The sequence below is a fragment of the Tympanuchus pallidicinctus genome, unplaced genomic scaffold (assembly GCF_026119805.1).
Source record: "Tympanuchus pallidicinctus isolate F22 unplaced genomic scaffold, pur_lepc_1.0 scaffold12, whole genome shotgun sequence".
Taxonomy (NCBI): Eukaryota; Metazoa; Chordata; class Aves; order Galliformes; family Phasianidae; genus Tympanuchus; species Tympanuchus pallidicinctus.
The window spans coordinates 5,310,074-5,334,806 of NW_026294637.1; the positions used below are offsets into that span (position 1 = coordinate 5,310,074).

The 24,733-nt window shown below is 39.3% G+C and overlaps 1 protein-coding gene across 9 annotated transcripts in view; it reads right to left on the reverse strand.

The window, feature by feature from the left end:
- MCTP2 (multiple C2 and transmembrane domain containing 2) overlaps positions 1-24,733 on the reverse strand; it is a 126,805-nt gene that overhangs the window by 25,513 nt on the left and 76,559 nt on the right. For all 9 annotated transcript variants that reach the window (XR_008203869.1, XR_008203871.1, XR_008203870.1 and 6 more), the window contains 3 exons: positions 21,875-21,976; positions 21,021-21,095; positions 20,154-20,273 (listed from right to left, as the gene is read on the reverse strand). Coding sequence is in view for 6 of the 9 variants with exons in the window: in XM_052672327.1 (XP_052528287.1) it covers positions 20,154-20,273; positions 21,021-21,095; positions 21,875-21,976 (297 nt within the window). In the remaining 3 variants the exon portion in view is untranslated. The remainder of the gene's footprint in view (positions 1-20,153; positions 20,274-21,020; positions 21,096-21,874; positions 21,977-24,733) is intronic.

Genomic DNA, 24,733 nt, shown 5'->3' on the forward strand with positions numbered 1-24,733 from the left:
ACAGTGTATTTTGTGTATTATTAAGTTTCAGGCCCTAAATAAAACTTTAAATTTAATTACAAAATCTCAGCACAGGCTCAATTGATAGCAGAAGCATACTGTTGCTTCCTTTCTAACGCTGAGTGGTTATCAGCTGCTGAGCTGTAATTCAGATGGCAACACTTAGATTGTGCTCCTTCAGCTACTTAAGAAGAGTTGCTTTGCTGTTACCATTGTAATAGAGGCAACTTTCATTACTGTTACATAACACAGATACAAGACAAATTGAATTAGCTATTCAAAAATTACTTAGCCTCGGAGGTACGGGAAATGATTGCTGTGAACATACAGTACATAATAAAAGTTGAGAGGGTGTTTATACAGTAAATAGATATATTTCTGCATCCTAACAGCCTTTTCAGTAGTTGTACAGCATCAGCCAGTAAAGCAGTTCCAATATAAGAACTGCCCCCTATTTTATGATGTTGGCCCACGACACCATAGGTGGACGTTGGTATGGCAGTAGAGGTTGAACCTTCCCATCAATATCCTGTTACATTTTGTTGCCATGCAGTCTGACACAACGGCATCCGACGTGGAAGTGCACATAAAGCAAAGGCGTGTCATTGAATTTCTTCATGCAGAAACAAGTTCCACACATGGACATCCATTGATTCTTGCTGAACTTTAACGGAGACCAAACGGTGGATGTGAGCACAATGAGGTAGTGGGTGGTGCTGACAGTGATATGAAAGACAGCCATATTCTGGATAGCCATGCACAGCTGTAACATCACAAATATGGGGTATTGGCTTCAATGCATTGGAAATGATAGTGGCAATGGTGAATATTGCAAAGTTTGTGCCAGGTGAGTCCCAAAATGCTCACACAAAACAGAAAGAATACTACATGCAAGTTTGTATTTCCTCCTCAGTGGTATTGGGGAAAAAGAGCTTCCGCCACATCCCTCTTAAATTATTTTCTACCAAAGCCTTTTGTCAAAACTCAAGAATGGTTCGGCTGACATACACAATGGTTATTGCAAGGATTGGTATTTTCCCAACTTCTTTTAGGCCTTAGTCTATCTTCTTGCCAACACATAGGTTGGTAGGGGAAATCATTAACAGGTTCAGATCACCTGTTCACAGAAGTCAAGGACAACATTCAAGAGCCCCTGATCCAAATGATCTATCTGGTTTTAACAATCCATACTTTATTCCTTCTTGTTTCATATCATCGTTAGACCAAATTCTGTCAAATGTAACCCATGACATCACTGACACCTTTTGTTCTGGGCTTCATACTGTGCATGAGAAAAGTTAAAATGACAGCAGCTGATTTCTAAAATAAACATCAACAAGCAAAAAACTAGCTGTGTTACATCTTCTAATGCAATTTGAGAACATAAAAGCCTATTATCGAACTGAACAATTTAATTCACGACATTATAAAACAATTATCAAAATAGAAGCAGAAAAGAAATAGACATATCTGGAGGGGGAAAAAGAAGAGCTCTTGACACTAATATTTAGACTACAGTTCTACCTCGAAGAGAACATCACAGCCTTGGAGAAAAGACCACTCGATTTTAGCTGATTAATGTGTTGCTATTTCAAAGGGCCTAATAACTACAAGTTAAAGCTCTGGAGGTTTGGAAGCTGTTTCATCTGAAAATCATTGAAGAGGGGTCCAACTGTTCCTGTCAAGAAGCATGGAGTTTGAACAACCACGAGCGTGGCCCTTTTGACAGCAGTACAAAAGATGAGAGAAGGCAATCTCAACTGAAAGTAAAAACAAACCTTTAGAAACACATTTCAAATCTGGTTTTTCTGCCCCTCTGGTTCCAATTTAGGATCTGACTATTAAGAACAGATTTTAGACGGGTGTCTACTAAAGTATGCCCATAAAACATTTGTCACCAGCAAACCCACAGTCAAGGGATAGAATAGTTTTAAGAGGTTTAGAAACCCAGCATTAAATGGGATTTTCTGTGCATTTTTTCTACATTTTAATTACTTTTTTTTTTTTTTTTTAAGTTTAAAAAGGAAAAAAAAAAAAAAAGTATTTTCTTGGCCTAGTAAGTCTTTCTAGAGAAGTAGCAAATGTTACGTTGCTTAACGGAATAATTCCTGAAAAACAGCAACGATGGGAAAAGGAGAGGGATGCATTCCATCAGATGGAAAAAATAAAGTGAAAGGAGATTAAATGCATGCAAGAAGCCTATGGTAAGAGGTTATTTTCTCAGGCAGCGTAGGTTCCAATGCTAATGAAATGCCTCATCAGTGCAACTGTGAAAAATATTATTTGAAACTTCAGGTTTCAAAACCACACACAATTTGACTGAACTCTAAATGACTAACAGCTTTGACAAAAGTTTCCTCTCCATTTATAAATGTGGCCTATGCAATTCAGGAAAAGTCAAGAGAAACAAATGAGCTAATGGTACTTCAAGTTATCTGTTCTCAACCAAATCAAAACACTGATTTTGATTAGAGTCATAAAGACACGTTTTCCTTCATTTGCAGTGAAATTAGATATTTCTAACTTATCTCAGAGTCTTCACAAATGGACTCTAAACATTCTAGCATTTTTATTTTTTTTTTTTAAGCTTTCAGCCCCTCTGCCCCAAAACACAGGATATCAGCCAATAACATAAGACACCGGCTCCCCAAAAGGGCATTCAAATCCCTCCAAGGCAATAAGCTTGTCAACAATAAATTACTTCTGACAGATATTTATTCCTGCTCTTAGAAAGAGTAAAAGAGCTGAAGGGAGAGTGGACATACCTACTTACTGCAGGAAATCTATGTGTGTACATACCTGCATTTACTGAGGCATCGGCATCTCCTTGAGATACCAGGCATCGTAGGTGCACTGACAGAGTGCTGAGCCTGTGTAATGGAAATCAAAGCACAGCATGCAGGGCCATGTGAATGCAGTAACCATTTCTGTGATCATGGAACGGCGTGTGCATTTGATGGGGGAGAACACTGAAAAGGAACTTCCTAGCAATTAAGAAAACACATCTGAAACAGCTCCACATTGAGGCACAGTAAACAGGGGCTGACACGTAGAAAATATTTTCCAGTAAAGTACCCCTCCCAAAGATTTTGGTTTTGGAAGACTCCTCTGAAGTTGCACTTCACCATTCTTCCTATTACCCCCATTTCATGGAAACTACCTCGCCATACCACGCTCAGCTGAAAGCACCTACTGACCTGAGCAGAGCTCAAGCTGGTGATGAGCGCTTACTCCCTCATTGTGATGCAGTAACAAAGAACATGGCAGGGAGAGAAATTATACTTAAGTAAAGCAACACTGTCAGAAGAAACCTATTTACTTTAGATTCAATTTGCTTTTTGTATCCCTAGCAAAAGAACACAGAGCATCTCAACAGCAGTATGGTACATGTGCTGTACTGAGTGGGGATGACCAAAATAAAAAATGATGTGAAGGAATAGAGATCATTAAATATTTATGCCACGTTACAAATTGTCCCTCCCTGCATTGCTCCACACATCTCACGCTTTACAGTTTGCACAAAACTTGCTAGTTTTATGGCTATATCACAGAGTTTAGCCCTTCTCCATAGGTGTACTGTTGCAAGGACAAATTGTATTAGACTGCAAAAAAAAAAAAAAAAAAAAAAAAAAAAGGAAAGGATCCACCTAACCACCCCAAAACCACATCAGAACACCAGACTGCATGTATTAGATGCATGTCACAGCACAGAGCTGAAATAAAGAGTTTGCTTAAACAGCACCGTTTGCTACCACACTACTTGCTTTTTCCAGAAGACGCCTTAGGTAACAGAAACAACATGGCTGTGTTTGCTCACACCAGCAGTCTGTGTAGGCTGAGAGCTGCTGAGCCACGTCCTGCTGCCACAGCCACATGTTCTGCCCCTGCTTGTTTGAGGTGCAGCCCCCTAAGAAAGTGACTGTCAGTGGGGTTAGCAGGAGATGCCTGATTTCCATTCAGTGATTTATATTACATGTGACAATGCAAGAAGGAAAACGAGTGACAGAATAAAGCCTTCAAAGTGAGACACAAAGACTGGAACTGTACTCACAAGGATCAATATTTTAAGATCAGTTTGAATACCCAAAAAAACCCCAAATCAATATTCCCTACTTCCAACAATTTAAGATGTGAAACAACCAACAAAACAACCAAAAAACTCCCTTAAGAACATTCAAGAAATCTCATTCTACTCAAGTCAATGTACAACAGGGCCTTTTTCTTTTTTCTTTTTTTTTTTTTTTTTTTTTTTTATAACTGCCTAGTTTAGATTCTTTGGGAGGGTCGCATTTTCTTTGCTGCTGCTAGGAAGTAGAAACTCATTTGTGTTTTAAATGAAAACTGTGACTCACGCGCAATCACAGGATTCCAAGAAATGGAGCTTACAGAACAGCATGCTATTCTGCAAAAGTCGCATTGAACTCAGAAGAGTTGACAGTATAATGGTCTGTTCTCCACCATCATCTTGGAACACTGCTATTGCAGCTCAACCCGGGAAAGCTATGATGGTACATTTCAGAATACCTGACTGCAAACACTTACAAAATGTCCCTGCTTGGATGATGATTTATGTCACTAACAAATCCAGTGGATTTATTCTTCGTTCCTAACAATGTCTGGAATCAAAATGAGAACTAAACATGAAACAACCACGCTCTCCACCCAACATCACCTAAAAGCAAAGGAAAGAAAGAAAAAAAGTGGTTTCTTTTCCTTTTTTTTTTTTTTTTTTTTTTTTTTTTTTTTTACATTAATCAGATTAGCCTGCCTAGGAAATGAAAAACAAAATCCTTAGAGATCTTTCTTTAACAAGGGGTCAGGGAAGAACCACTTGGTTTGATTTTTTTTTCACCAAACTGTGGTGGTGACTCCACCGCTTCCAAGGGCAGCCTGTGCCAGAGCCCAACACACTTTCTGAGAATAAATTTCTCCCAATATCTAATCTGAACCACTCCTGGCACAATTTAGAGCCATTACCCCACGTATACAGTCATAGAATCAGTAAGGCAAAATCATTTATGTGTTTCATTGCAGATATCTGAAGATTATCTATCAAATGTCATCATGGACAACTATTCTCACAACATGAAAAGCAGTGTCTGAAGGAGGCACGCTGTTTTTTTCCTTTAAGACACGTACATTAAAACCCCAAAGCATACCAGTCCCCCACAAGTTCCATGGGATGCCTCCAAACAATTCTCTTGTGGCTGGGCTTCCTCTTTATCCCTAACCCTAAAAAGAGGTAATTAGAATATAAACAAGCACAACACTGCTTGTTTTGGGGTTCTATATACATGTATGTGCTACAGTTTTACAGCAAAAGACTTCATATCTTCTCAGGCTGCAGACACTGAAGAAATAGCTGTTTGCTAGCATGCTGACTGCTCTAATTTTTCCCTCATGTTTTATCTAACATATTTTACATTTCCCGAGCCAAGTAAAATACAGCTAGAGACCCTCAAGCAACAAAGCTTAAAAATTGACGGGGGAAAAAAAAGTAACAGGGAAAAAATATTACAACAGTTTTCTATCTTTTAGGGTAGTCCACTGGGAGTCAGGAGAATAAATCTGCATGTTGTTTCTTAAGGGATAACTATGACAGACAAAGGGAATGGAGGAAGATTTTAAAACAAAGGGGAGGGGAGGCATGCCAAACAAAAATGTGCTGTTTTGTATTGTAGCTAAATTAAACGGTCATTTTTATCTCTGATGATTTGGTTTGTTTATCAGTAGGACTACAGCTTAAGAATTAGTCTCATTCAGAAAGTTATGATCTATTTGCAGGGAAGGCAGGCATTATGAGAGTTAAAAGCCTGATCCTATAGTAAATAATTCTTCCAGCAAACGTCAGAAAAAATATCTGTGCTGTTTTAAAGGAAGAAAAAATGTAGGCTAATTTTATTTTATTCTGGATAGGGTGAACACCTTAAAAGGGTCATGAAAAAAATGATCATTAGCTAAGCTGATAAATGTCCACTTACCTTGGAGACGTATTTGTTAACACGGTGAGAAATACTAGCTGTAGGGGTCAGATGGTGACGTAACTGTACAGTAAGTGTAACAGGATTCAGTGGAAGCATTTTGTAACTTTGGACTATCAACACTGGGTTACGATTGGTAGCGAACGGCACACATAAGCAACATGTTTAAAAGACTTCTTTATGTTCACAGTGAATATTGCAACTAAACGAGGAAAGAAAAAAAGGACTCTCTAATAAAGCAAACATATTTAATCAGACTTAATTCAGAATAGAGCAGCAGGAGGATCACACATTGTGTTACTTCCTTGGCAGTTGCCAGCTATGGCATGGAAAAAAACCAAGGTGCACTAAACCCACATAGGGAAGTGCTTGCACTCAGAAATCAGAGAATCATTAAGGTTGGAAAAGACCACTAAGATCATCCAGTTCAATCACCAACACATCACCATCATGCCCACTAACCACATCCTTCGGTGCCACAAATGTTTCAGAACTGCCTAGCACCCTCTTCCCCATGCTCCCAGCCCCACTGCTGCTTCCAGACTAAAACAGAATAGAAGGACCAAAGCACTGCTTTTGCTTTCTTAGCTGTGGGTTTTGGTTTGTTTTGTTACGGGGAGAGGAGATGTTACTTAAGTAGGAGAGCAAAAACTGTAGCTGAATCCCAGCCCTCCCCACATCTCACACACACACTGGATGCTCAGAACAGAGAGAACCATCAAAACACACATAAAATTTTTGCAGGTTCACAATCTTCAGAGAGACAAAACTGCCACATTACACGACAAACACGTGGAGATGGCTGGGATACCCCCTGGAATTACATCCTAAATATGTCAAGATTGTAAATCAGCAACAACAGCAGAGATGCAAAAAAATATAAAAAAAAATCCTAAGCACTGACAATGTGATGGTCCAATAGATATTTATCCCTAACAGACCAAGAGAAACTTGCTTTCCAAAACACACAACAATATAGGGGGAAAAAAAAAAAGTCGCAAGACTCTTGCAACTTCAGGCAGCTGTTCAGGTAAAACTAAAGCCAGAAGACTGTTTATTTTAATAAAGCTATTACATGTGCAGCTCCAAATTAGGAATGGCAGGAGACTAGGGGATGCCGAAACCATCACCACCTGTTTGCCCTGAAAATCAATTAAAGTCACACTATCGCAGCAATCCCTTCTTAGCTAATAAAAGTTATACAGCTTCAATGTGCGACTTGAGGTGCTTTGTGGGAATGTGCCTGAAATCCAAAGCCTTGGTCTCGTGTTACTTTGATAGTAAACACAGCTATGAAGTAACCGCTGTAAAACTTGCCTTTTTGGGGTTACAGAAGGTGTTAGGGGAAAAAAGATCCTGAACTGCTGTTTTGATGCAGTGGATTGAACTAATATTCAGTAAATTCTAACAATCCAGCCAAGAACATTATATAGAGTTTTAAATAGGAGAAGACTGAAGTCCTTTATAACACATGCCTGTTCAACATATTCTGTGCTGCAGAACAGATCCAACTTTACAAGTTGAAAGCAAGGGCAGTTGAGACATCCCAAGTGTTTTAGTAATTAAACGAATATGCATAATGAACCATATGCCCAAAGGGCCTGTTCTTCATGTGGGCCAGATTTTTGTTTGAATTTTTAATTTTTATATACAGATGAAACATTTCATGTAATATAGCAACAGTGCAAAGGAACATGCTATGCAGGAAAGGAAGGAGGAACTACCCATGTGAGAACGACCAGAATACACTTGATGAATTCTGCTCCTCAATTTCCGATTCAGAGCCAAGAGGGTTTTTTCTTCAAAAAAAAAAAAAAAAAAAAAAAAAAAAAAAAAAAAACAGCTTTTCTCCTTTGAACAGCTGTATTAGTCATCTGCTCGGAGTCTAGAAAGGATGCTTTAAATTTATGTATTTACATAGGTCATATTTAGATATTTTTTATGCATGAAATGGATTATACATATCAACAAGACTAGCAAAACCACTGACACTATAGGATTTAAAAGCTTCCAATCCACAGGAAAAAAAAGCCTACAGGATGGTCCTGTTTGACAGGACCTGAGGTGTGAACTGTACCATAACAGCACATCTGTCTATCAAGCAGACCCGGAACATTTTTCTGAAAAATGGGTGCAATTCCCCTCTTGTTACAATAATGTTATTCTACTGTGAACATTATGATATCACGGCCTTCTTGCAGAAATATTACATGTTCCAGGTTTTTCTGGTGTTGAAAAATCTCTCTCCTTTCCTAGTCACATTCACCCTTTCTCATCCCTTACTCTTAAAGTGCAGGAGAAGCATCCTTGGCAAACAGAATCCATTGCAGTAGGTCGGTGCTTTAAACAAACAACAAAACCATTCGGTGCTTCCAGCTGATTTTCAAATATCTAGACAGCAGAAAGATATCCTCTTCCAAGTGGTTTTCATCCATTGGACAAATGTCTATTTTGTTTTGTAAAACCCTGTGCTGAGGCCACCAACTTGTCTCTGCCAATGCACTAGTTACGCAGCAGGAAAGCTTTTCTGCAGGAGCCTTCCTTAGTGAATTTTTGCATTCAAGATTTTTTGTATTTTGTACTTTTGGGCTCTGCAAACCAAGGGAAACCAAAATCCTTGTCACATTTGTTGAGCGAGAGGAAAAGTTTGGGATAAGCAGCAATGGCTAACTCAGACTGTGGCACTGCACAGCTCTATAACATGCAGACGTAACAGCAGCTATTCCCTGCACTGGCTTGGCTCCATAGAGTTGGGAAACCATCTCCATAGAGTTGGGCTCCATCAGTTGGGAAACATCAGCCACGCTATAAGAAATGCAAACAATCACCTGAATCGCTTTGGAATGAGAGACTGGCTTTCCATCAGACTCAATGAGTTCAAGTTTTCGTGGGACTTCAGGAGTTCCCCTTGGCCACGTTTAAACCATACGGCCCGTGAGATCAACCCTGCTCCCACTACCAGAAGTATTTAAAACCGGAATTAAAAAAACAAAGTTCTAAATAGAGGCATCCGTTGCTCTCAACCCTAACTCTGGGTTTTTACTTCTGACACCGCCTGGCTGACGTGATCGAGTGATCTCGGCGGAAAGACAGATAAACTTCAACGGCTGTCGGAAGACAAAAATTGACATGGAGCGTCACCTTTTCCGACTGTTCAAATCCTTTAAGGAAGTGTTGGAGCAATTAGAAAGGGAGTCTAATCTTTGCAGAGTGCATTAACACTCTCCGACCTCTCAGACAATAGATCAGACCTTAGACACATAATGCTTCCCTAAGGCTTTTTAAGCAGAGCATTTGATCTCATAGTCACTCCCTATGTGTTGCTATAGGTATCAGTGCGTAAGACAGTATTCACTGGGCACTGAAGGACCACTATCTGTACTGGTACTCTAATTTTAAAATAGCAGGAAAGCCATTGCAGTGCATGCACTCACAGCTACTACTTCCCACGAAAAGAAAAAAAAAGGAAAAAAAAAAATAAAGCAATCCAGAGTAGCCCTGCAAAATGTCTTCATTTTTAATAATCTCGTATTTCCTTTCTGTCACCACTGTTTACTTCCCAGCTTTGCAATATAAATCTATCTTAAAAGGCGTACATTAGTTCTTCATTTGTAGAAACAGTTATCTGATAATAATTTCAAAATACTCCATTTCTCTAGCCCCTGTGGAGGGACTTGAGGGAAAGGGAATTAGGAAGACAGCTCTAGTTTATTAAGGAAATTGAAATACATCATTGCAAATAATTTTCCCAAATGTGTGCAATAAAGTATCTGGGGATGTTTCCTTAACTGCTAGAACAAGTCACCATCTAATTCCTGACGGGCATTGCTCCTGACGGGCAAAAAAAACAAACAAAAAAAAAAACGTAATTGAGACAGTGATATTAGCATTTCTCATTTAATATTCTAAACATTTTAAGAAAATTTGCTCAGTGCATTTTTCTAATGGAATCAGAGCTCCTTGCCATCACTTTCTGACAGAGGCCACGTCTGAACACTCCTCACGAGGACAATGCAAAACGGGATTTTACAAAGAACTGAATTGCCACCCACTGCTAAATAACGGGTGCGGAGGTCTTTCTTCTCCCCATGCCGTGGATTTGATGTACAACGCTAGCTAAGAACGCTTTATATTTATTTACGAATAGTTTGCATTAGCTGCAGGACTTTGTTTCACTTTCCTAGAACTACAGAAAGTGCCTTTTGTGAAGTCCTTGCATTACAAATGCTTCTTGCTGCTGTTTAAACGTGTATCTCAAATTTGCCGAGCCAAGTGCATCAAAAATGACAAAAAGGTCACGTATAGCTAGTATATTTAAAAAGAAACAAGTCTTCAAAGTCAAAGTGTAATGCAGTTATTTCTAATCTGAACAAACAATAGGCTACATCTAATGAAAGTTGACAATTGGCTCTGATACAAAGCTGTGCAGCTCCTCTGTTCCATTAAAAGATGAAAGCTGAAGGAAAGTACAGAAGACAGCGACTTCTCTCAAAAAGCAAGCAGAAAGTTCTGCATCTCAACTAGCAGAGCAGATAAAGGCTGTTTTGTTGTTGTTTTTGTGGACACTTCTGCTCACATATGGCACTCATCTCTCATTAAGCATGCTGGTGCTCCGCGGGTAAAGTTAATGCTAAAATAAAATAGCATATTAGACTGGTACAAAACACCGTATGCCCTACATATTTATTAAAATCACAGCACAGCATTTGAAACAAAAAAAAAAAAGCACCTGCCACCAAGCTAAGCTTTACTACAATGTGGATGTCACCATTAAGACTTATACACTAAATTCTAATGAAGCAGGGAGAAAGGAAATCAAAACTCGGGGATGCTACTGGTGCCAGTCTAATTCTTTACTGCTGCAGTAGTCAAACTAATTAATAATCAATAGGACTAACTTTTAAAAATAGATTTCTGGGATTCTGCAGTTAAAAAAAAAAAAAAACAAAAACAAATAATATTCTGACATAGGATACTTTTATTATGATTTTTATCCTTCAACAACCTTATGTTCCACACCCTAGAAACGTCCCAGTTGCTTAAGACCATCCTCAGTCAGAGCAGTTCTTAGTTGCTAGTGAAAAGAAGTAAAACTAAAGAGAATAGGTTGAAAAAAATGTCTTTCCTCAATAGCGTCTGCACTAATCCTCTTTTATTCTCAGATCCTGTAAAGGACCCAACTCTTTCTCATTTAAAAAAAGTGGTAGAGTGCTTTCAGAGAAACCCCTCAAGGTGCATCTGTCTCCATCATAAAACCAAAACGTTGCGTTACCTTCAAACATGAAATTTCTTCCAGTTGTCAACATTTCTGCAACTAGTGTTAGATTAGCGCCGAGAGAACGAGCGAATTGAATTAAAAATAAAATAGTTCAAGCAAGAAGAAGGAAAACCTGACAGAAAAATCTGACAAAAGCAGGAGCGTCAGAGCCGGCTCATTCATGAGAGGCCATCGCCACCTACAGGATTTTCCTCCTCTTCGGAAATGCTGTTGCTCATATTGGAGCAGGACTTACTTTCTAACCCATGTTAAATAACAGAAGTCGACAGAGTTGGGGTGACTTCCCATCACATATGGGAATCCCCTACATACTTCTCTACTAATTCTCTTGTTACAGATGAGTAAAACTTGACTATTTCCAGGGAATGAGCTGTTTTAAGATTATATAATTAAGTTTTATGTGCTTTATCCAAATAAAGGATTTGCCTTTTTTTTAGAGAAAAAAGAAAAACCACAAAGTATTGACAAGGTTACTCCATCAACAACAAGGGAAGTAATAGTCAACATCTACATCCTTTCTGTAAAACTGAGTTCTTTAAAGTACTAAGAGATGCCGGGTCAAAGTAATGTGAATGAGACCAAACCAAGCAGACCCTCACTGAAAGAAAATCAATGCACCTGAATTCCGGTGGGGGGAAAGCACACAAAGAAAGTAGGACAATTCTTACCTTTAATGAAAATTTCACTTCCTAATAGACATCATGGACTTTTTTTCCCCTCTCAACTTCTCCACTATCTTACATCAAGAACAGCAGACGTTTGGCCTGAGCTGATATCTTTTCCCATACAGTTTGTATCGTGCACAGCCCTATGCAACTAAGGGAATTCTATGCATAAGCTTCTGAAATTCGGCTATTTCCAGTAGCAGTGAGCAAATAGTTTTTCTCCCACACTCCTGCTCAACACGAGTCTTTCTCAGACACAACCCTCTCTGAACTTCAAGTACAAACTTTTACCATTGTTTCAATAATTTCTAATCTGCTAATAAATTGAACTTCCAGAAAAAGCAAAGGCAGATTGGGAAAACAAGCGGCTGGTTCCTGATACGGCAAATCAACTCTTTAGGACAAAATAAACTGGCAAAAAGAAAAAAAATTTCTGCTTTCTTTTTTTTTGTTTTCCAATCTATTCATTGATTGATAGGAATTGCACATGACTGTTTTCTCATGAAATCAGAAGATGCTGGACACTTTATGTGAAGTTCCTCTAAGGAATTTGAAACAAGAAAAAGAACTGCAGAAAAGCCAACTTTCAGGCAATGTGCAGTTCAGTCTTTCCCAGATGTTTTGCACCAAGTTCCCAATGTTGGGATGGAGATTTGTATTCTGAGTTAATTTCAACTTTGAAAGTGAAGGAACTCATGCCATCTTTCTGGACAGCAAATTTCATCTTTATAAAACAATTAAAACCCAAGGACAAAAAAAAAAAAAAAAAAAGCAATTTAATGCTAATCTGTGTCTAGATTAATAAATGGAAGCACACAACAGATCTGTTAACGCGTGGTTGGAAACAGGAGCTCAGCAATGTTGGACAAACAAATAAAGCCAACAACAGGCTGGATTTTACCCTGCTGGAAAAAAAAGCAAAACAAACGCAATATATATGAAATAAATAGAAAACGTACAAAGCATTATAAGAGCAACAATCATCTCTAACAAAACTTCAGGACTTCAAAAAACACAAGACGTTATATATTAAAAAAGAAAGAGCTTCATAAATCAAACAGCTAAAGTACAATACAATATAGCAAACTCCAGCCAGACCACAGAGAGGGCTCTTTCTTCATAAACATCAGATCAGGCAGCTAAAATTATTACCAAAGCTCTCTTGTAACTGTCACCTGTGGTGGGTATAATTACAGGCTACTGCTGCAAGCACGCCCACGTCATATGGCAATAAAAGGACCTATAGCTTGCCAAGACCAAGCAGACAATGGAGAACATGCACCACCTGACGAGAGCCCAAAAAGAACAGCCAGGGAGACTAATAAAAATGACAGCTTAGAAACAAACGACAAAGCTTCAGCCACAAAAAAAAAGGCAATATCAAATTAGCTGGGAATGCAAGCACTGAGCAGAGTTCTCCAACAGGTCACAACTCGAGCAGAAAGCCGGTCGGAACTGTTGTCAGATGCATTTAGCCCAGGTTTTAGCTATAGAGAGCCCCTTTTCTCCTTCGTACTTTTTTTAATTAAACAAAACGTTGGCACATTTGGGGTTGGCTTTGTGGGCTGTCATTAGACAGCCAAACAGATGAAAACGACCTATTTCTAACTGCTTCGGAGGCAGATAGATAACATATGTTAATACGGACACCTTCTAAGGATACATCTACACATTGTAACAAAGCTGAAATCCTTCCACATTGCCTTTTAATCCCTTGCTGGATGCCCGCACAAACATTCCTACTGACCAGCTGTAGAGAAGCTTGGCTTATGGCAGAATTGGGCTTTTAACTTAACAGTCTGACCATAAAGTTTAAAGCGCACAAGCGATGTATTAAAAGGCTTTGTCATCGAGTAACAACAAAATGCAATTACAGGAAGAGGGGGAGGCAGAGATACAGGGGTCTGAGTGAGGACTGAGTGAGAATGCAATGCATACAAGTATGCTGTACGCAGCACAAGAAAGTGCAGCTATTGAAGCTCCCCAACCCCCAAAAAGCAAAGGACTCGCCATAGAGAGCAAGTGACTTGGTAAGCAGTCCCAGAAGAGATGACTAGTATTCCTCAGATTCCTTTTTTGTTGCTGTTTTTTTGTTTGTTTTGGTAAAAAGAAACTCCCTGAACTGCTGAGCTTGAGACTCAGACCACCTCGCCTCTGCAAAGTTAAATTAAGGATCTTTGTATCAGTCTCTGCTATGCCCCATCCTATTCCGACTCCAAAGCTTCAAACTTTGTTTTTTAAATCTTGTTTATAGTGCTGTCAAGCCTCTAAGTAGTTATTTCCCTATTAACTTTGTCCTTGTTTGTTCTTGCATTTTTGAAAGAGCTGGAAATAACATGTGTTTACTTTGCTGTGTGGCTCTCAGCATCACCAATACTGCTGTTGCTATTCCAGGAATTTTAACTGCTGCAGCAAAGCCTGGGATCTCAGGCTTCAACCGTATCCTCCTAAAGCACAGAAGGATAATACTGGAAATGTAAAAACTGCTGAGAGAAATGCAAAACCACCTCCTTTAATTGCATAGAGAAGCCCGTTTCTCATCCGAGCTGTTACTTGCATGTGTCAGGTAACGTGCTTGTAACAGCTTCGTGTGCACAAACACTGGATTTTCACAGGCACTGCCATGAGCAGCGTGGAGGAAGCAGGATGTAAACATTTCCTCTGTCATTAGAAAAATGCTTTTACAGGGATATATAATAGCCCGAAATAAAAATACATCTCTGATCCAACCCTTTCACGGGAATTCAAGACAATAATTTGAGAGGTGTACCTTTGCCAGGGATTCGCAGAGGGAAAGAGCAGAGGAAATACTAGGGGCTCTGAAAAATTAGTTGCTAGGTCAAATTCTTGAAACGTTGCCTCTGACTGCTCCTCCAGCACTATCTCTAGTCTTCAATATGAAAAAGGAATTCTATCAAAGCGATATTTCTCAGCCTCCCTATTTAAAAAAGGGACTGCGTCCATTCCTTTGCCGACTGATTCTTCAAAACAGCAAAACACAAGCTGTAAGTGGGCTGAGAAAAGCCCTCAGCAAAAACTCTACAGTAAAGCCCAAGTGAGGCCATCTCTTTTGCATTAATACTTTTATTTTTTTAAAGCAGCTTCTTTTCCAAGTTCCCTATTCAGTGTTTGAAGAATACTCATTCTTCTCTCTTTAGGATTACATCTATTCATTTTATTTTGCTTTTTAATGTGGAGACATTTTAATCTACCATTACTTTAATGCTGTTCCCAAATAGCTTAGGAACAATGATTTATATTTCATCTTCAGCTACAAGAATTAAAGAAAGAGAGAACAAAAAGACTACACCATTCTCATTGGTTACACATGTAGTAGTGGGACGGTTTGGCTTGTCCTTTGTATCAGAGAACTGCCTGCTCAAAATCAGTGGGCTGCTCAAGTAGCATATAAAAATTTGGGGAAGGTAATGTAAGAGCTGTATGTTCCTTCAACTCCCTGCAGGTTAATTGTTACCACCTATTGGTAATTCATGCATGAATTCATGGTGAAACTTATATTCTATCTTTCGCTTGGTTGGCCAAGGTCTGAGAGATGCTTGGCAACACTCTCTATCCTCAGTTGTTTGAATGTCATTGGTCTAATTTCTCCATAGATTTCTCGTGTTGCAAAGCAACACATGACTTAAACTGGATGTTCTACCAGTATTCTGTTGTCATGTCCAGTGCGGCATTATATTTAGCACAAACAGGATTAGAACATTTTTCTTGGAAAAGTCTCAGCATCACATTCAGAAGATGCTTGCCCATATGCAGAATAAAAGATCCACCTCAAGCTGATTTCAGAAGACTTAAATTTTGAGTTAACAAACATTGTTCCTGAGGGAAAAAGTACATTCCCCTCCTACTGATGCACAGTTAGTGATTTTAGAAGCCACTGTCAACAAGCTCTCAGCCTTTCGTCTTTAGGTCATCAGTATAAATATAGCCCAACTCAAAGGGAGATTAAAAATTATTCATGTCTACTAAGATGGCTGGTGTCTCCTCTACAAGATGAGTTTAACTGGGCTCAGATCCAGCTCCCATATCACAAACTTAAGTGGCTGCACATTAAAGGGCATGCTAAGCACTGCCCCAACGTACATGAGCTGCTGAGCTCATGGGTTGAACTTTCCATGTTATCCAAGGGTAGGACCAACACAATCCGGTAAAGTGCAGTCCCAGCCAGCGTCCCCCATGGCTCTCAAAGCCCCAACAGGCTAATGCCAGAAAGCTGGGCATCCTCCAGCTCCTTCTGATTTACAAAAGGTTTGAAGCTCTGAACTGGAGAGGGTGCCAACATCCCACCTCTCCAGAAAAGAGTACAAAAGCTTAAGTGTGGGTTTGCTATTTCATCTATAGCTCCCAGCAGCTCTCTGGACATCTCAAATCCCCAATGTTTCCCTACCCCTGAATCACTGGCTTTTGGGAAACCCAAACACTCCAAAATGGTCCCGTGCCTGTCATTTTCCCAGCTGTGCACCATTAAATAACTACAGACAGTTTGACCAGAAACTCCACATTTTAACCACAGTTACGCTGCATCACCATATATTCCTTCCCTGTGATGGTAGTATCCCATCATAAAATAATTACCCTGTAATGTCACCGCAAAATAAAATAAATACTGCCCATGCATGCTGTTCACTGGTTTGGCTACTAGCTAGGGCAGAGCTTGAAATACAGCTCCCACCTGTACTACCCTGGCAACAGCCCTGATTAGCAGAGGCCTGAACCTGATGCAGGAGGACACATCGCCAGTAAAAATGAAGTATTCTGGCAAGGGTTCGTGTGCAGGGACCCTGAAGCACACTGCCAGCAAGTGCTGCCAGTCACACCTGAGGTGCCACAGCGGCTGCTTCCCCATCGTTTGCCTGAACATGTTGATGTCTTGCAACTATCACATAAACTTCACCAAAATATATATATATGATCGTAAAAAATTCCAGTCAATATATCCTTTCAATCTGCTCTGGATTATAGTTGGTTGGGGGTTTTTTTTGTTGTTGTTTTTTCTTGGTTTTTTGTTTTTTTTTTTTTTTTTTTTTTTTTAAAGCAATTACTGTAATTTCATTAAATGACATAATTACCGTTAATTCAGAGGAAAACTGTCAATAAAAGGTGTAATTACGTTGTATAAAATCACAAGCACAACGTTCAACGATGCATAATTCCTCACGAAAATCATTCTTGTGACTAAAATTAAGTCTTAAAATATTTTTAAAATACATATTGTGCAGTAGAAATGATTAAGTTCTGATTATGGACTTCTACAACCAACTTGGTAAGAAGAGGGAGAAGAGCAAGCAGAGAGATCATGCAACTAGAAGGTAGAAGCAGGAATTCAGCTTGGAAGCATATTGGAAAGGTAACACAAGTTTTCATATCAACAAGTGGGAAAAACAACTTATTATCACACGGATATATGAGCTGACATGTAAGCAGACATTCCCACAGGCACATTTCACCATGCAGCTCCTGTCTTTTGGGCACCATTAACACAGTGCAGAAGTGATGCCTCAATGAAGAAAGGTGACAAAAAGAAGGAGCGAGGTGGACAAAACTAACACCACAATATTTGCTTGGGAAACCAGGAACAAATTGTTCAGGGTATGATATGGGGAGTGCTAGGTACACAAACAGAATCATAAAGGCATACACTACAGTATGTTTCGGAATATCTTCAAAAGAAAGCCCCTTTTGAGGAGTATGTTCCCTGGAGTACATGATGAAGAACACACAAAGACTTAAGATCTCTCCCAGTAGAAGAACACTGTTAACATTACGGCAACACTTTCTGCAAGTGCCAATTTAGCCAGTATATCAACATAATAGCTTGGGATGACACATAAATAGGTGAACATGACGATAGCATTTTTCTCATCCACTTGGGTCTTGCCTGCCATTTCCTCTCTCTTTTTCTTTTGTGTGCCCCAACGTAGCAGCAAACATCCTTGTTGTACTTGGAAGCTGTCAGTACTAACTGGCAAGGAGGTGCACTGTAATGAAGACTAAAACAGCAAGGTGAAAGATATATGTGAGCTCCTATGGCAATGCTTTTGATTAATTCTTACAAATATTTTCTCCCAGCTGAGTGAGGAGCTTTGTGCACCTTCCCCACTTCTGGTTTCTAGTGCCAGATACAAGCAGGATGTTACTAAGAACAGCATGGTTCAGGGCAAGCTGATTCTAAGAAAGTATTCAGAAGTTGCTTGGTGGAGGACAGTGATTTTAAAAATGACATATTTTAACATACATTTTTTTTTAACTGTTAAAGACTGGATTACAGGTACATGTCAGGGCAGTGGGGTATAGCACGGATCTTGCTGTGTATATATTTTCCCAACTATGAATGCACATACTGGAAACAGCAAAAGATAGGGTATTAACACTTCATTATAAATGCCTAAATGGAATCACTGCCATGTGGAAAAGATCAAATACACTTAACTTTTGGTTTGTAGGAGAAATCTGCTTGTATTATCCTTAGTAGTGCATTTTATTCCCTTCCCACTACCCACTTCCTGTAGGAAACCAGGAGCATTATGTTACCCAGTAAAGATGTTAACATCTGTAACTTGTAACGTACCACTTCTTTTGTTCATCTTCCTTTTCACCTTGAATGAATTCCTTTTTCTGTGGACCCACTTTCCCAGATTCTTATTTTTATACCTTTCTACCACTTACAAACTTTTCCTAAGTCCAGAAAAACAAACTTCACAGCCTTAATTCACAAGTAATTTATTTCCTAATCTCCTAAGCACATGGTTAGGTTCCTGTTTAACAGTGATGGAACAGTGTTGGCACTGGGATTTTACCTATGTCCCTACTATCTTTGCAGCCTGTGTGTACAACCATACAATTCCTTGCACAATCATGTAGATTTCTTTCACAACATGGAGAGAAGTTTCAGAGCTACCAAATATTGCAAACAAACACACATGCATAGCAGCTCCAATTCTTTCAAGAAAGCCACCATCTTAAAGCCCAAAGGGCAAGGCTAGGTTGATTTAAGTTTTCTTTCTCTGAGCACTTCCAATGTATCTGTGCACAACCTACAGTATATCAGTTAGCATCTCTGTCTTCAAAGAAGACAACATTTTAACATATTAGTAAGCAGCTCTTGAGCCACTAATGCTAGATATGATTTGAATAAGCAGAAAAAAAACACACAGAAAAGATCCTCTTGTCCTATCTTAAAGTGCATGTCATGTCTATAACTTGCAGGGTCTTTGCTCTGATTTTCTTTCCATCACTTTACTTATCTGTAAGAAATACACTGTGAAGTGTCTTCCTCTAAAGAGCCTTTAGGTGATTTAAAATGCACAGAGAGTATAAAAGGAGAAATCTTGAAGACGTGGCTGTCCTTTTACTTAATCAACACTCAAAAGCTTTCTTTTTGCATGCTGGACCACCACAAAATGATTTTGCAACCTTTAATGGCACGCCAAACATTTCAAGCACGAAGAAAATGTCACACCACAGAATCAAAACCATGCAAAACCTTTCTGTGCTTGCATGGATTATGAGAAAACTGCAAATGGGGTGCTTACTACCAAGAGGAAAATGGAAGGTAGAGAATTTGGCTTTTTGTTTGCAGAGAGAAGAACTCTTTGACCAGCCTTTCTCTGTCCTTTCATATATATAAATATTTAATTTATTAAAAAAAAAAAAAGGAAAGAAACGTATTGTGATGATTAAGGGGATAAATTTGCAACTGGCAAAGCTGTTCATGTGCCAGGGGGACATGCAGCATGCTGTGTGGTAGCAGCAGGCAGAGCAGACATTGGTAACCTGCAGCTAACTGCCTCCTCATGCATCATGACAACCAATGACATCTCACTGCAGATGGTGCCTACTCTCTCGGCCACCATCTCTCTTCTCTCCTACCATCCAATTTCCATGCTCTGGAAGGGCCAAAACAGCAATATAGAATAGCCATACGGTCACAGCCCTTACAGTCTATCACCGACCACACATGGGTGGCCCAGGTCAACAAGAGCCTCTGCTCATAGCGAAAAAAGGCTGCTTCTGAAGGTTCAATTTCCACGTCCAGCAGACCTAACGCTGACCTGGCTGCCTTTGAAAACTGCACACCCTGCAGCCATGTAGCTACAAAATACCAATAACTGCAAACGATAAATGGCTTTGGACTGGTGGAGAGGATGGCATGTTAACACTCAAGATCTTATATCACTTAGCCACATCCAATAAAAGAAGAAATCCACTTACCACAAATGCTATCATACTCTTTACCGTGGACTCCCAGAGAAAACAGCTCCGAAGGAATTGTATTGTATTCCATATTGCCATGGTGATTTTTTTCACACGATCAACATTCCTTGATAAGATCTGATAAATATTGAGTGGGAGGAGGGGAGGAGAAGAGGTTTAATCAAACACTCTAATATCCTACCATTGCTTCAGAAACAGGGATAATTTAAGCTACAAATGCATGCCAGGGCACATATTACAAATAAAGCTTCTATTTCAAAGGCACTCTCCTGCTCCTGTCTGCTTTCTGATTACACTCATACCTCCCAGATTTTCCTTATTCATCAGAAAATAAAGCAAAAAGAAAAAACAAAAACAATATCTTGCCAAAACTAAATAGAACAGTAACAGAAACCTACCTACATTCCCTTGCAATTTCCATAATATAGTAATGCCTCAGAACTAAGGACTAGACATAATTTAATCCAAACACAGAACCTCTTCTCTATGTTTTAGATTCATCCACAGAAATAAATATGAGAATTTTAGCTTTGTTTTTAAAAGGATAACAGTCATTGTTCTATAATCTGTAGAGTTTTTAAATAATGTAAATCTGGTTTCTTCCTTCTGAAGTAAAAGAACAGGGCTTGTGCTTGGCTTCAGGTGCTTTTAACCGTGCATTACCCACAACTATCATTTTCCCTGTTCTGCAGCACAAAGCCATACTACTGACGCAAACTAGATCAGAAAGCCTTTAAACACAACGAAATGCACAGAATTTACATGTGTTCAGTGTTTTACATGTAAATGGGTGTTGTCCTTGGCCACAGTAACTCAAATCTTTCCCAAGTAAGCATCAGAGCTGAGCCCAGAGATAACCTTTACCTTCTTAGAAAATTTGCGGTTCTCCTCAGTGAAGCGCTTTTCGCGGGGCTTGAATGTTCTAATAGTTGCCTTGATCTAAAATAAATAAGAAAGTCATGTACTTTTAAATTCATTATTCTTTATAGCACTAGGATTTTTCTCTCTTTTAAGGGATTTCTAGGAGAAGACTAAAAGAAATCAAGAGGGCTCCTTAAGGAGGAAATGAAATAAGTATTCATCATCCTGCACGTTCAATACGTATAGGTGGAAGAACCTGGACTGCTTCTGCCCTGTTCCCTGGAGTTTTGCTAACCACTCTCACTGTACCACAGGGCTGGCAAAGGCAGAGCTGCGGCACAGCCCACAAAGGCCTTAACAAATGGGATTCCATTCAGCAAAGCTGGAGGGCATAAACAATTGAGACTGACTCAGCCACCTAAAAACTAAGTGCACCACATACATGCCTCATTAATTTTCCTGTCAACACCCTGGGAAGAGAACATTGTGGGTCAGCTTTTTTGGGAGGAAGTAGGTGTTAAAAGTAATGCATAATAATCTAAACATTAAGCCCTTTTCTGGCTGCTGCAAACCAAGCCCTGGTGTATGGCAATTGACACCTCCTTCCTAAAGCTGCTGTGGTCACTGTAAGTCCTGAAGTGCCCCTGCATTGTTCCATCCACCCAGATGGGCTGTCGCGTTAGGATGTGCCAATGTCTCTTCACCCACAGTATGAAACATTGCAACCAGATGCAGTGAGGTCAGGACTTTTCCCGCTCGGTTCCTGCTTTCAAAGGATCGATTACCTCCCTCCCAGGTGCACATATTTCCACATCTCTTACACAAATGATAAGCAAAGAGACAATATTTTAACTTACGGGATTAAATAGGACATCCAGCTCTAAGTAAATGACTCCTTTTGAAGCACGTTCCAAGTCTTTATTCTTCAGCATGTAACAACTTTGTTTGCCATTTCTGATCTATAGATTGGGAAGAGAAAAAGCATCAATATTTTCCCAGCTGTAATTTACAATGTAATTTTAAAAGACACTACCAAAAAAAAAAAAAAAAAAACACCTCACAAGCACAAAAATCCTCCTCAAACCATGATAATATACTCAGAGCCTGAAATACAAAATGACCATTGGATTAGAGACCTATAAAATTGCAGATTAAATCTCTTATGGTCCAACTTTAATTTACAAACCTTGTACTTTATAGTAGAGCAGTGCATGCAATAACCAGTTTGAAAATTCTGCCCTGGAAGCCAGTGAGTTGATGGGAAGTAATCAGCCTCCGTTATTACAGGTTGAAAATGGAATTTTTCTTCCAAAGTTCAGAAAAAGAGCCACGACAACAACTTACCCACCTACTGCACACCCCAGTACACGAACTCACTTCAAATGCTTCGCTTACTGCAAGGTTGTCAAATTATTACCCAGGAAACGAACACAATCCAAAGAAATTAATCAGCTTAAGTGGAATGAATGTTAATGTAACAAATGTTCAAAATTAACTAATTCACGTAAGAGACTTCTCCCCCCACCTCTGAATTTCAATACCATTTCCATGCTCTAATCTGCCGGTTGGCCCTATCACATTAAACGCCTATAAAAAGAAAAACAACCTCCCTCCCTCACCATTTTGTAAACTATTTGGCTCAAATCAAAAGCATTCTCTCTTCTAAAAGTGATGGCAGAAATGTATTTATTATACACAGTAGGATATGTATTGATTAAACATTTGGCTTTTTAGGAAGCAGACCAGTTAATTCTAAACAGCAGTAATATAAAAAACTGCAGCTTACCAAAAAGCTACATTCAGGGACTGTAATGATCAAAGATTAAAGATAACGGAGGAAATTTGGGGGCATGAAATTGCAACCATATTTAAAACGGCTATTGCTGCTCTGGCATTTAGAAGAGGCACTCGTATAAACCATGGCAGAAATGAGTAAGGAGGAAAAAAAAAAAAAAAAAAGGCATAATAGGAACCAAGCGATTTCACGTTACAAGGGAAAGGTCACTTTCCTTCCCAATGCTGCTCCACCCTTTCTGTACCAAACAGCTCGTCGAAGGGTAGACGGCTTTCCTGGCTGACAGTTAAAAAGGAAGAAGGCTCTCATAAAGCCCAAGTTCGCATCCTCATCAGGGTCCAAACAGGAATTCCAGCTTTTACTATGCTTTCGTCCAAAGCTGAGCTTAACAGGATGCTGGGAGCCATGCAATCAATTGCAGAGTCTCTTTAATAATAACAGGCACCGATCACGAACCTGCCTTCAATGTAAGGACAAACACAAAGGGTTGGAGTTAAAGATAAAGGAAGTGGCCAACCCCGTTTGTAGGATCACTCATATCAGATGGCCCTCAGACCAACTGCCATATAAAGTACTGCTTACCCATCAGAAAGGATTCTGCTACTTCAATAGTTCCCTCATCACTACCTCCAAGCAAAGGCAGAAACAGTTTTAAAAGATACGGGATGAAAACAAAACCACTCCAAGTTATTCAGAAACTAAAGATGCTTCATTTTCCAAACTGAAAATTGCATTTCATCTTCGAAGAGATAAAAGGCCAAATGGACTTTGCTTGAGATTATTATTGCTTTGATCTAATGCAACGGCACCAGAAGAAGACATAGAAGAAGCAGCTTTGTTCCTAGCAGTGTGTCTGCAGAGATAGAGATATCCAGTGCATATCAACACTGCGTAACTATTGATTCTTATTTATGAATTTGGGGGCTGAATTTTCATGTATTTCAGTTACAAAAAGTTCTCACAACTTTTTATTCTTAGGATGAAATGCTTCCATAACTCAGCAGTAAGGACACGTGGAAATCTGTCTGGATATATTTCTTACCAACATATTTTAAGAGCACAGCCAGTAAGGAAGGACACTGCACACACTGCTAAATTCAGTGAAAAAAAATAAAAAGAAGGAGAAGGTCTGGTAATTAATACAGATTTCCTAGCTTTTGACCTTCTTCAAGGAGAGAGAAGTACAAGAGAAAAAAGCAATTGGCTATAAACTGGCATTTTCATTTGGATGAAGAGAAAAAACCTTGATTTAAAAAAAAGTCAAACAGAAGTCTCTCAAAAGTTTTGGCAACATGCTATGGTAGCGCAGCTCAGCAAAAGGTGTAAGGTAACTCTAACACCCATGACTGCATAGAGATTCAACTGGCAGCACGTCTCAAGTGTACTCAGAAGAGAGCATCCAGATCTATTCTGGTTTTGGTCCAGAGTTTAGATTCTGTTCAACATTTCCCTCTGTCTCAAGAGACAAGCAGTCATATTAATTTTATTTGGGATCTGTTTCTTCCTCCTCTCTGGGAGCTCTTCTCCTATCCCTGCTATTTGCAAAAACCACTCAAATGTTCTCTCCAGATGTGGACAATGTCGCACCCTGTGCTGAGGTCCTAGGAACCTCAATTCAGGAAGATCAAATTTCTCTGCTGCTCAAAACACCTTCCACTAGATACCTGAACTAATAGTCCTGATAGCCATGTCTAAAATTGTTTAACTTATGTAAAAGCATCAAGAGTGGAATGGAAAGGAATATGGGAATTAAAAGTGAAAACACCTACAGGTGAGGTCCTTCAAGAGATATTATCAATATTATCCCCTTATTAATTTCACACACGTGCATATATGCCTCCTTAAGTTATACTAATGCTTGCATTCTTTGAAAGCTTGTTAGCTGCATGGAACACACTGGAGTTCAATCAACAATCAAGAC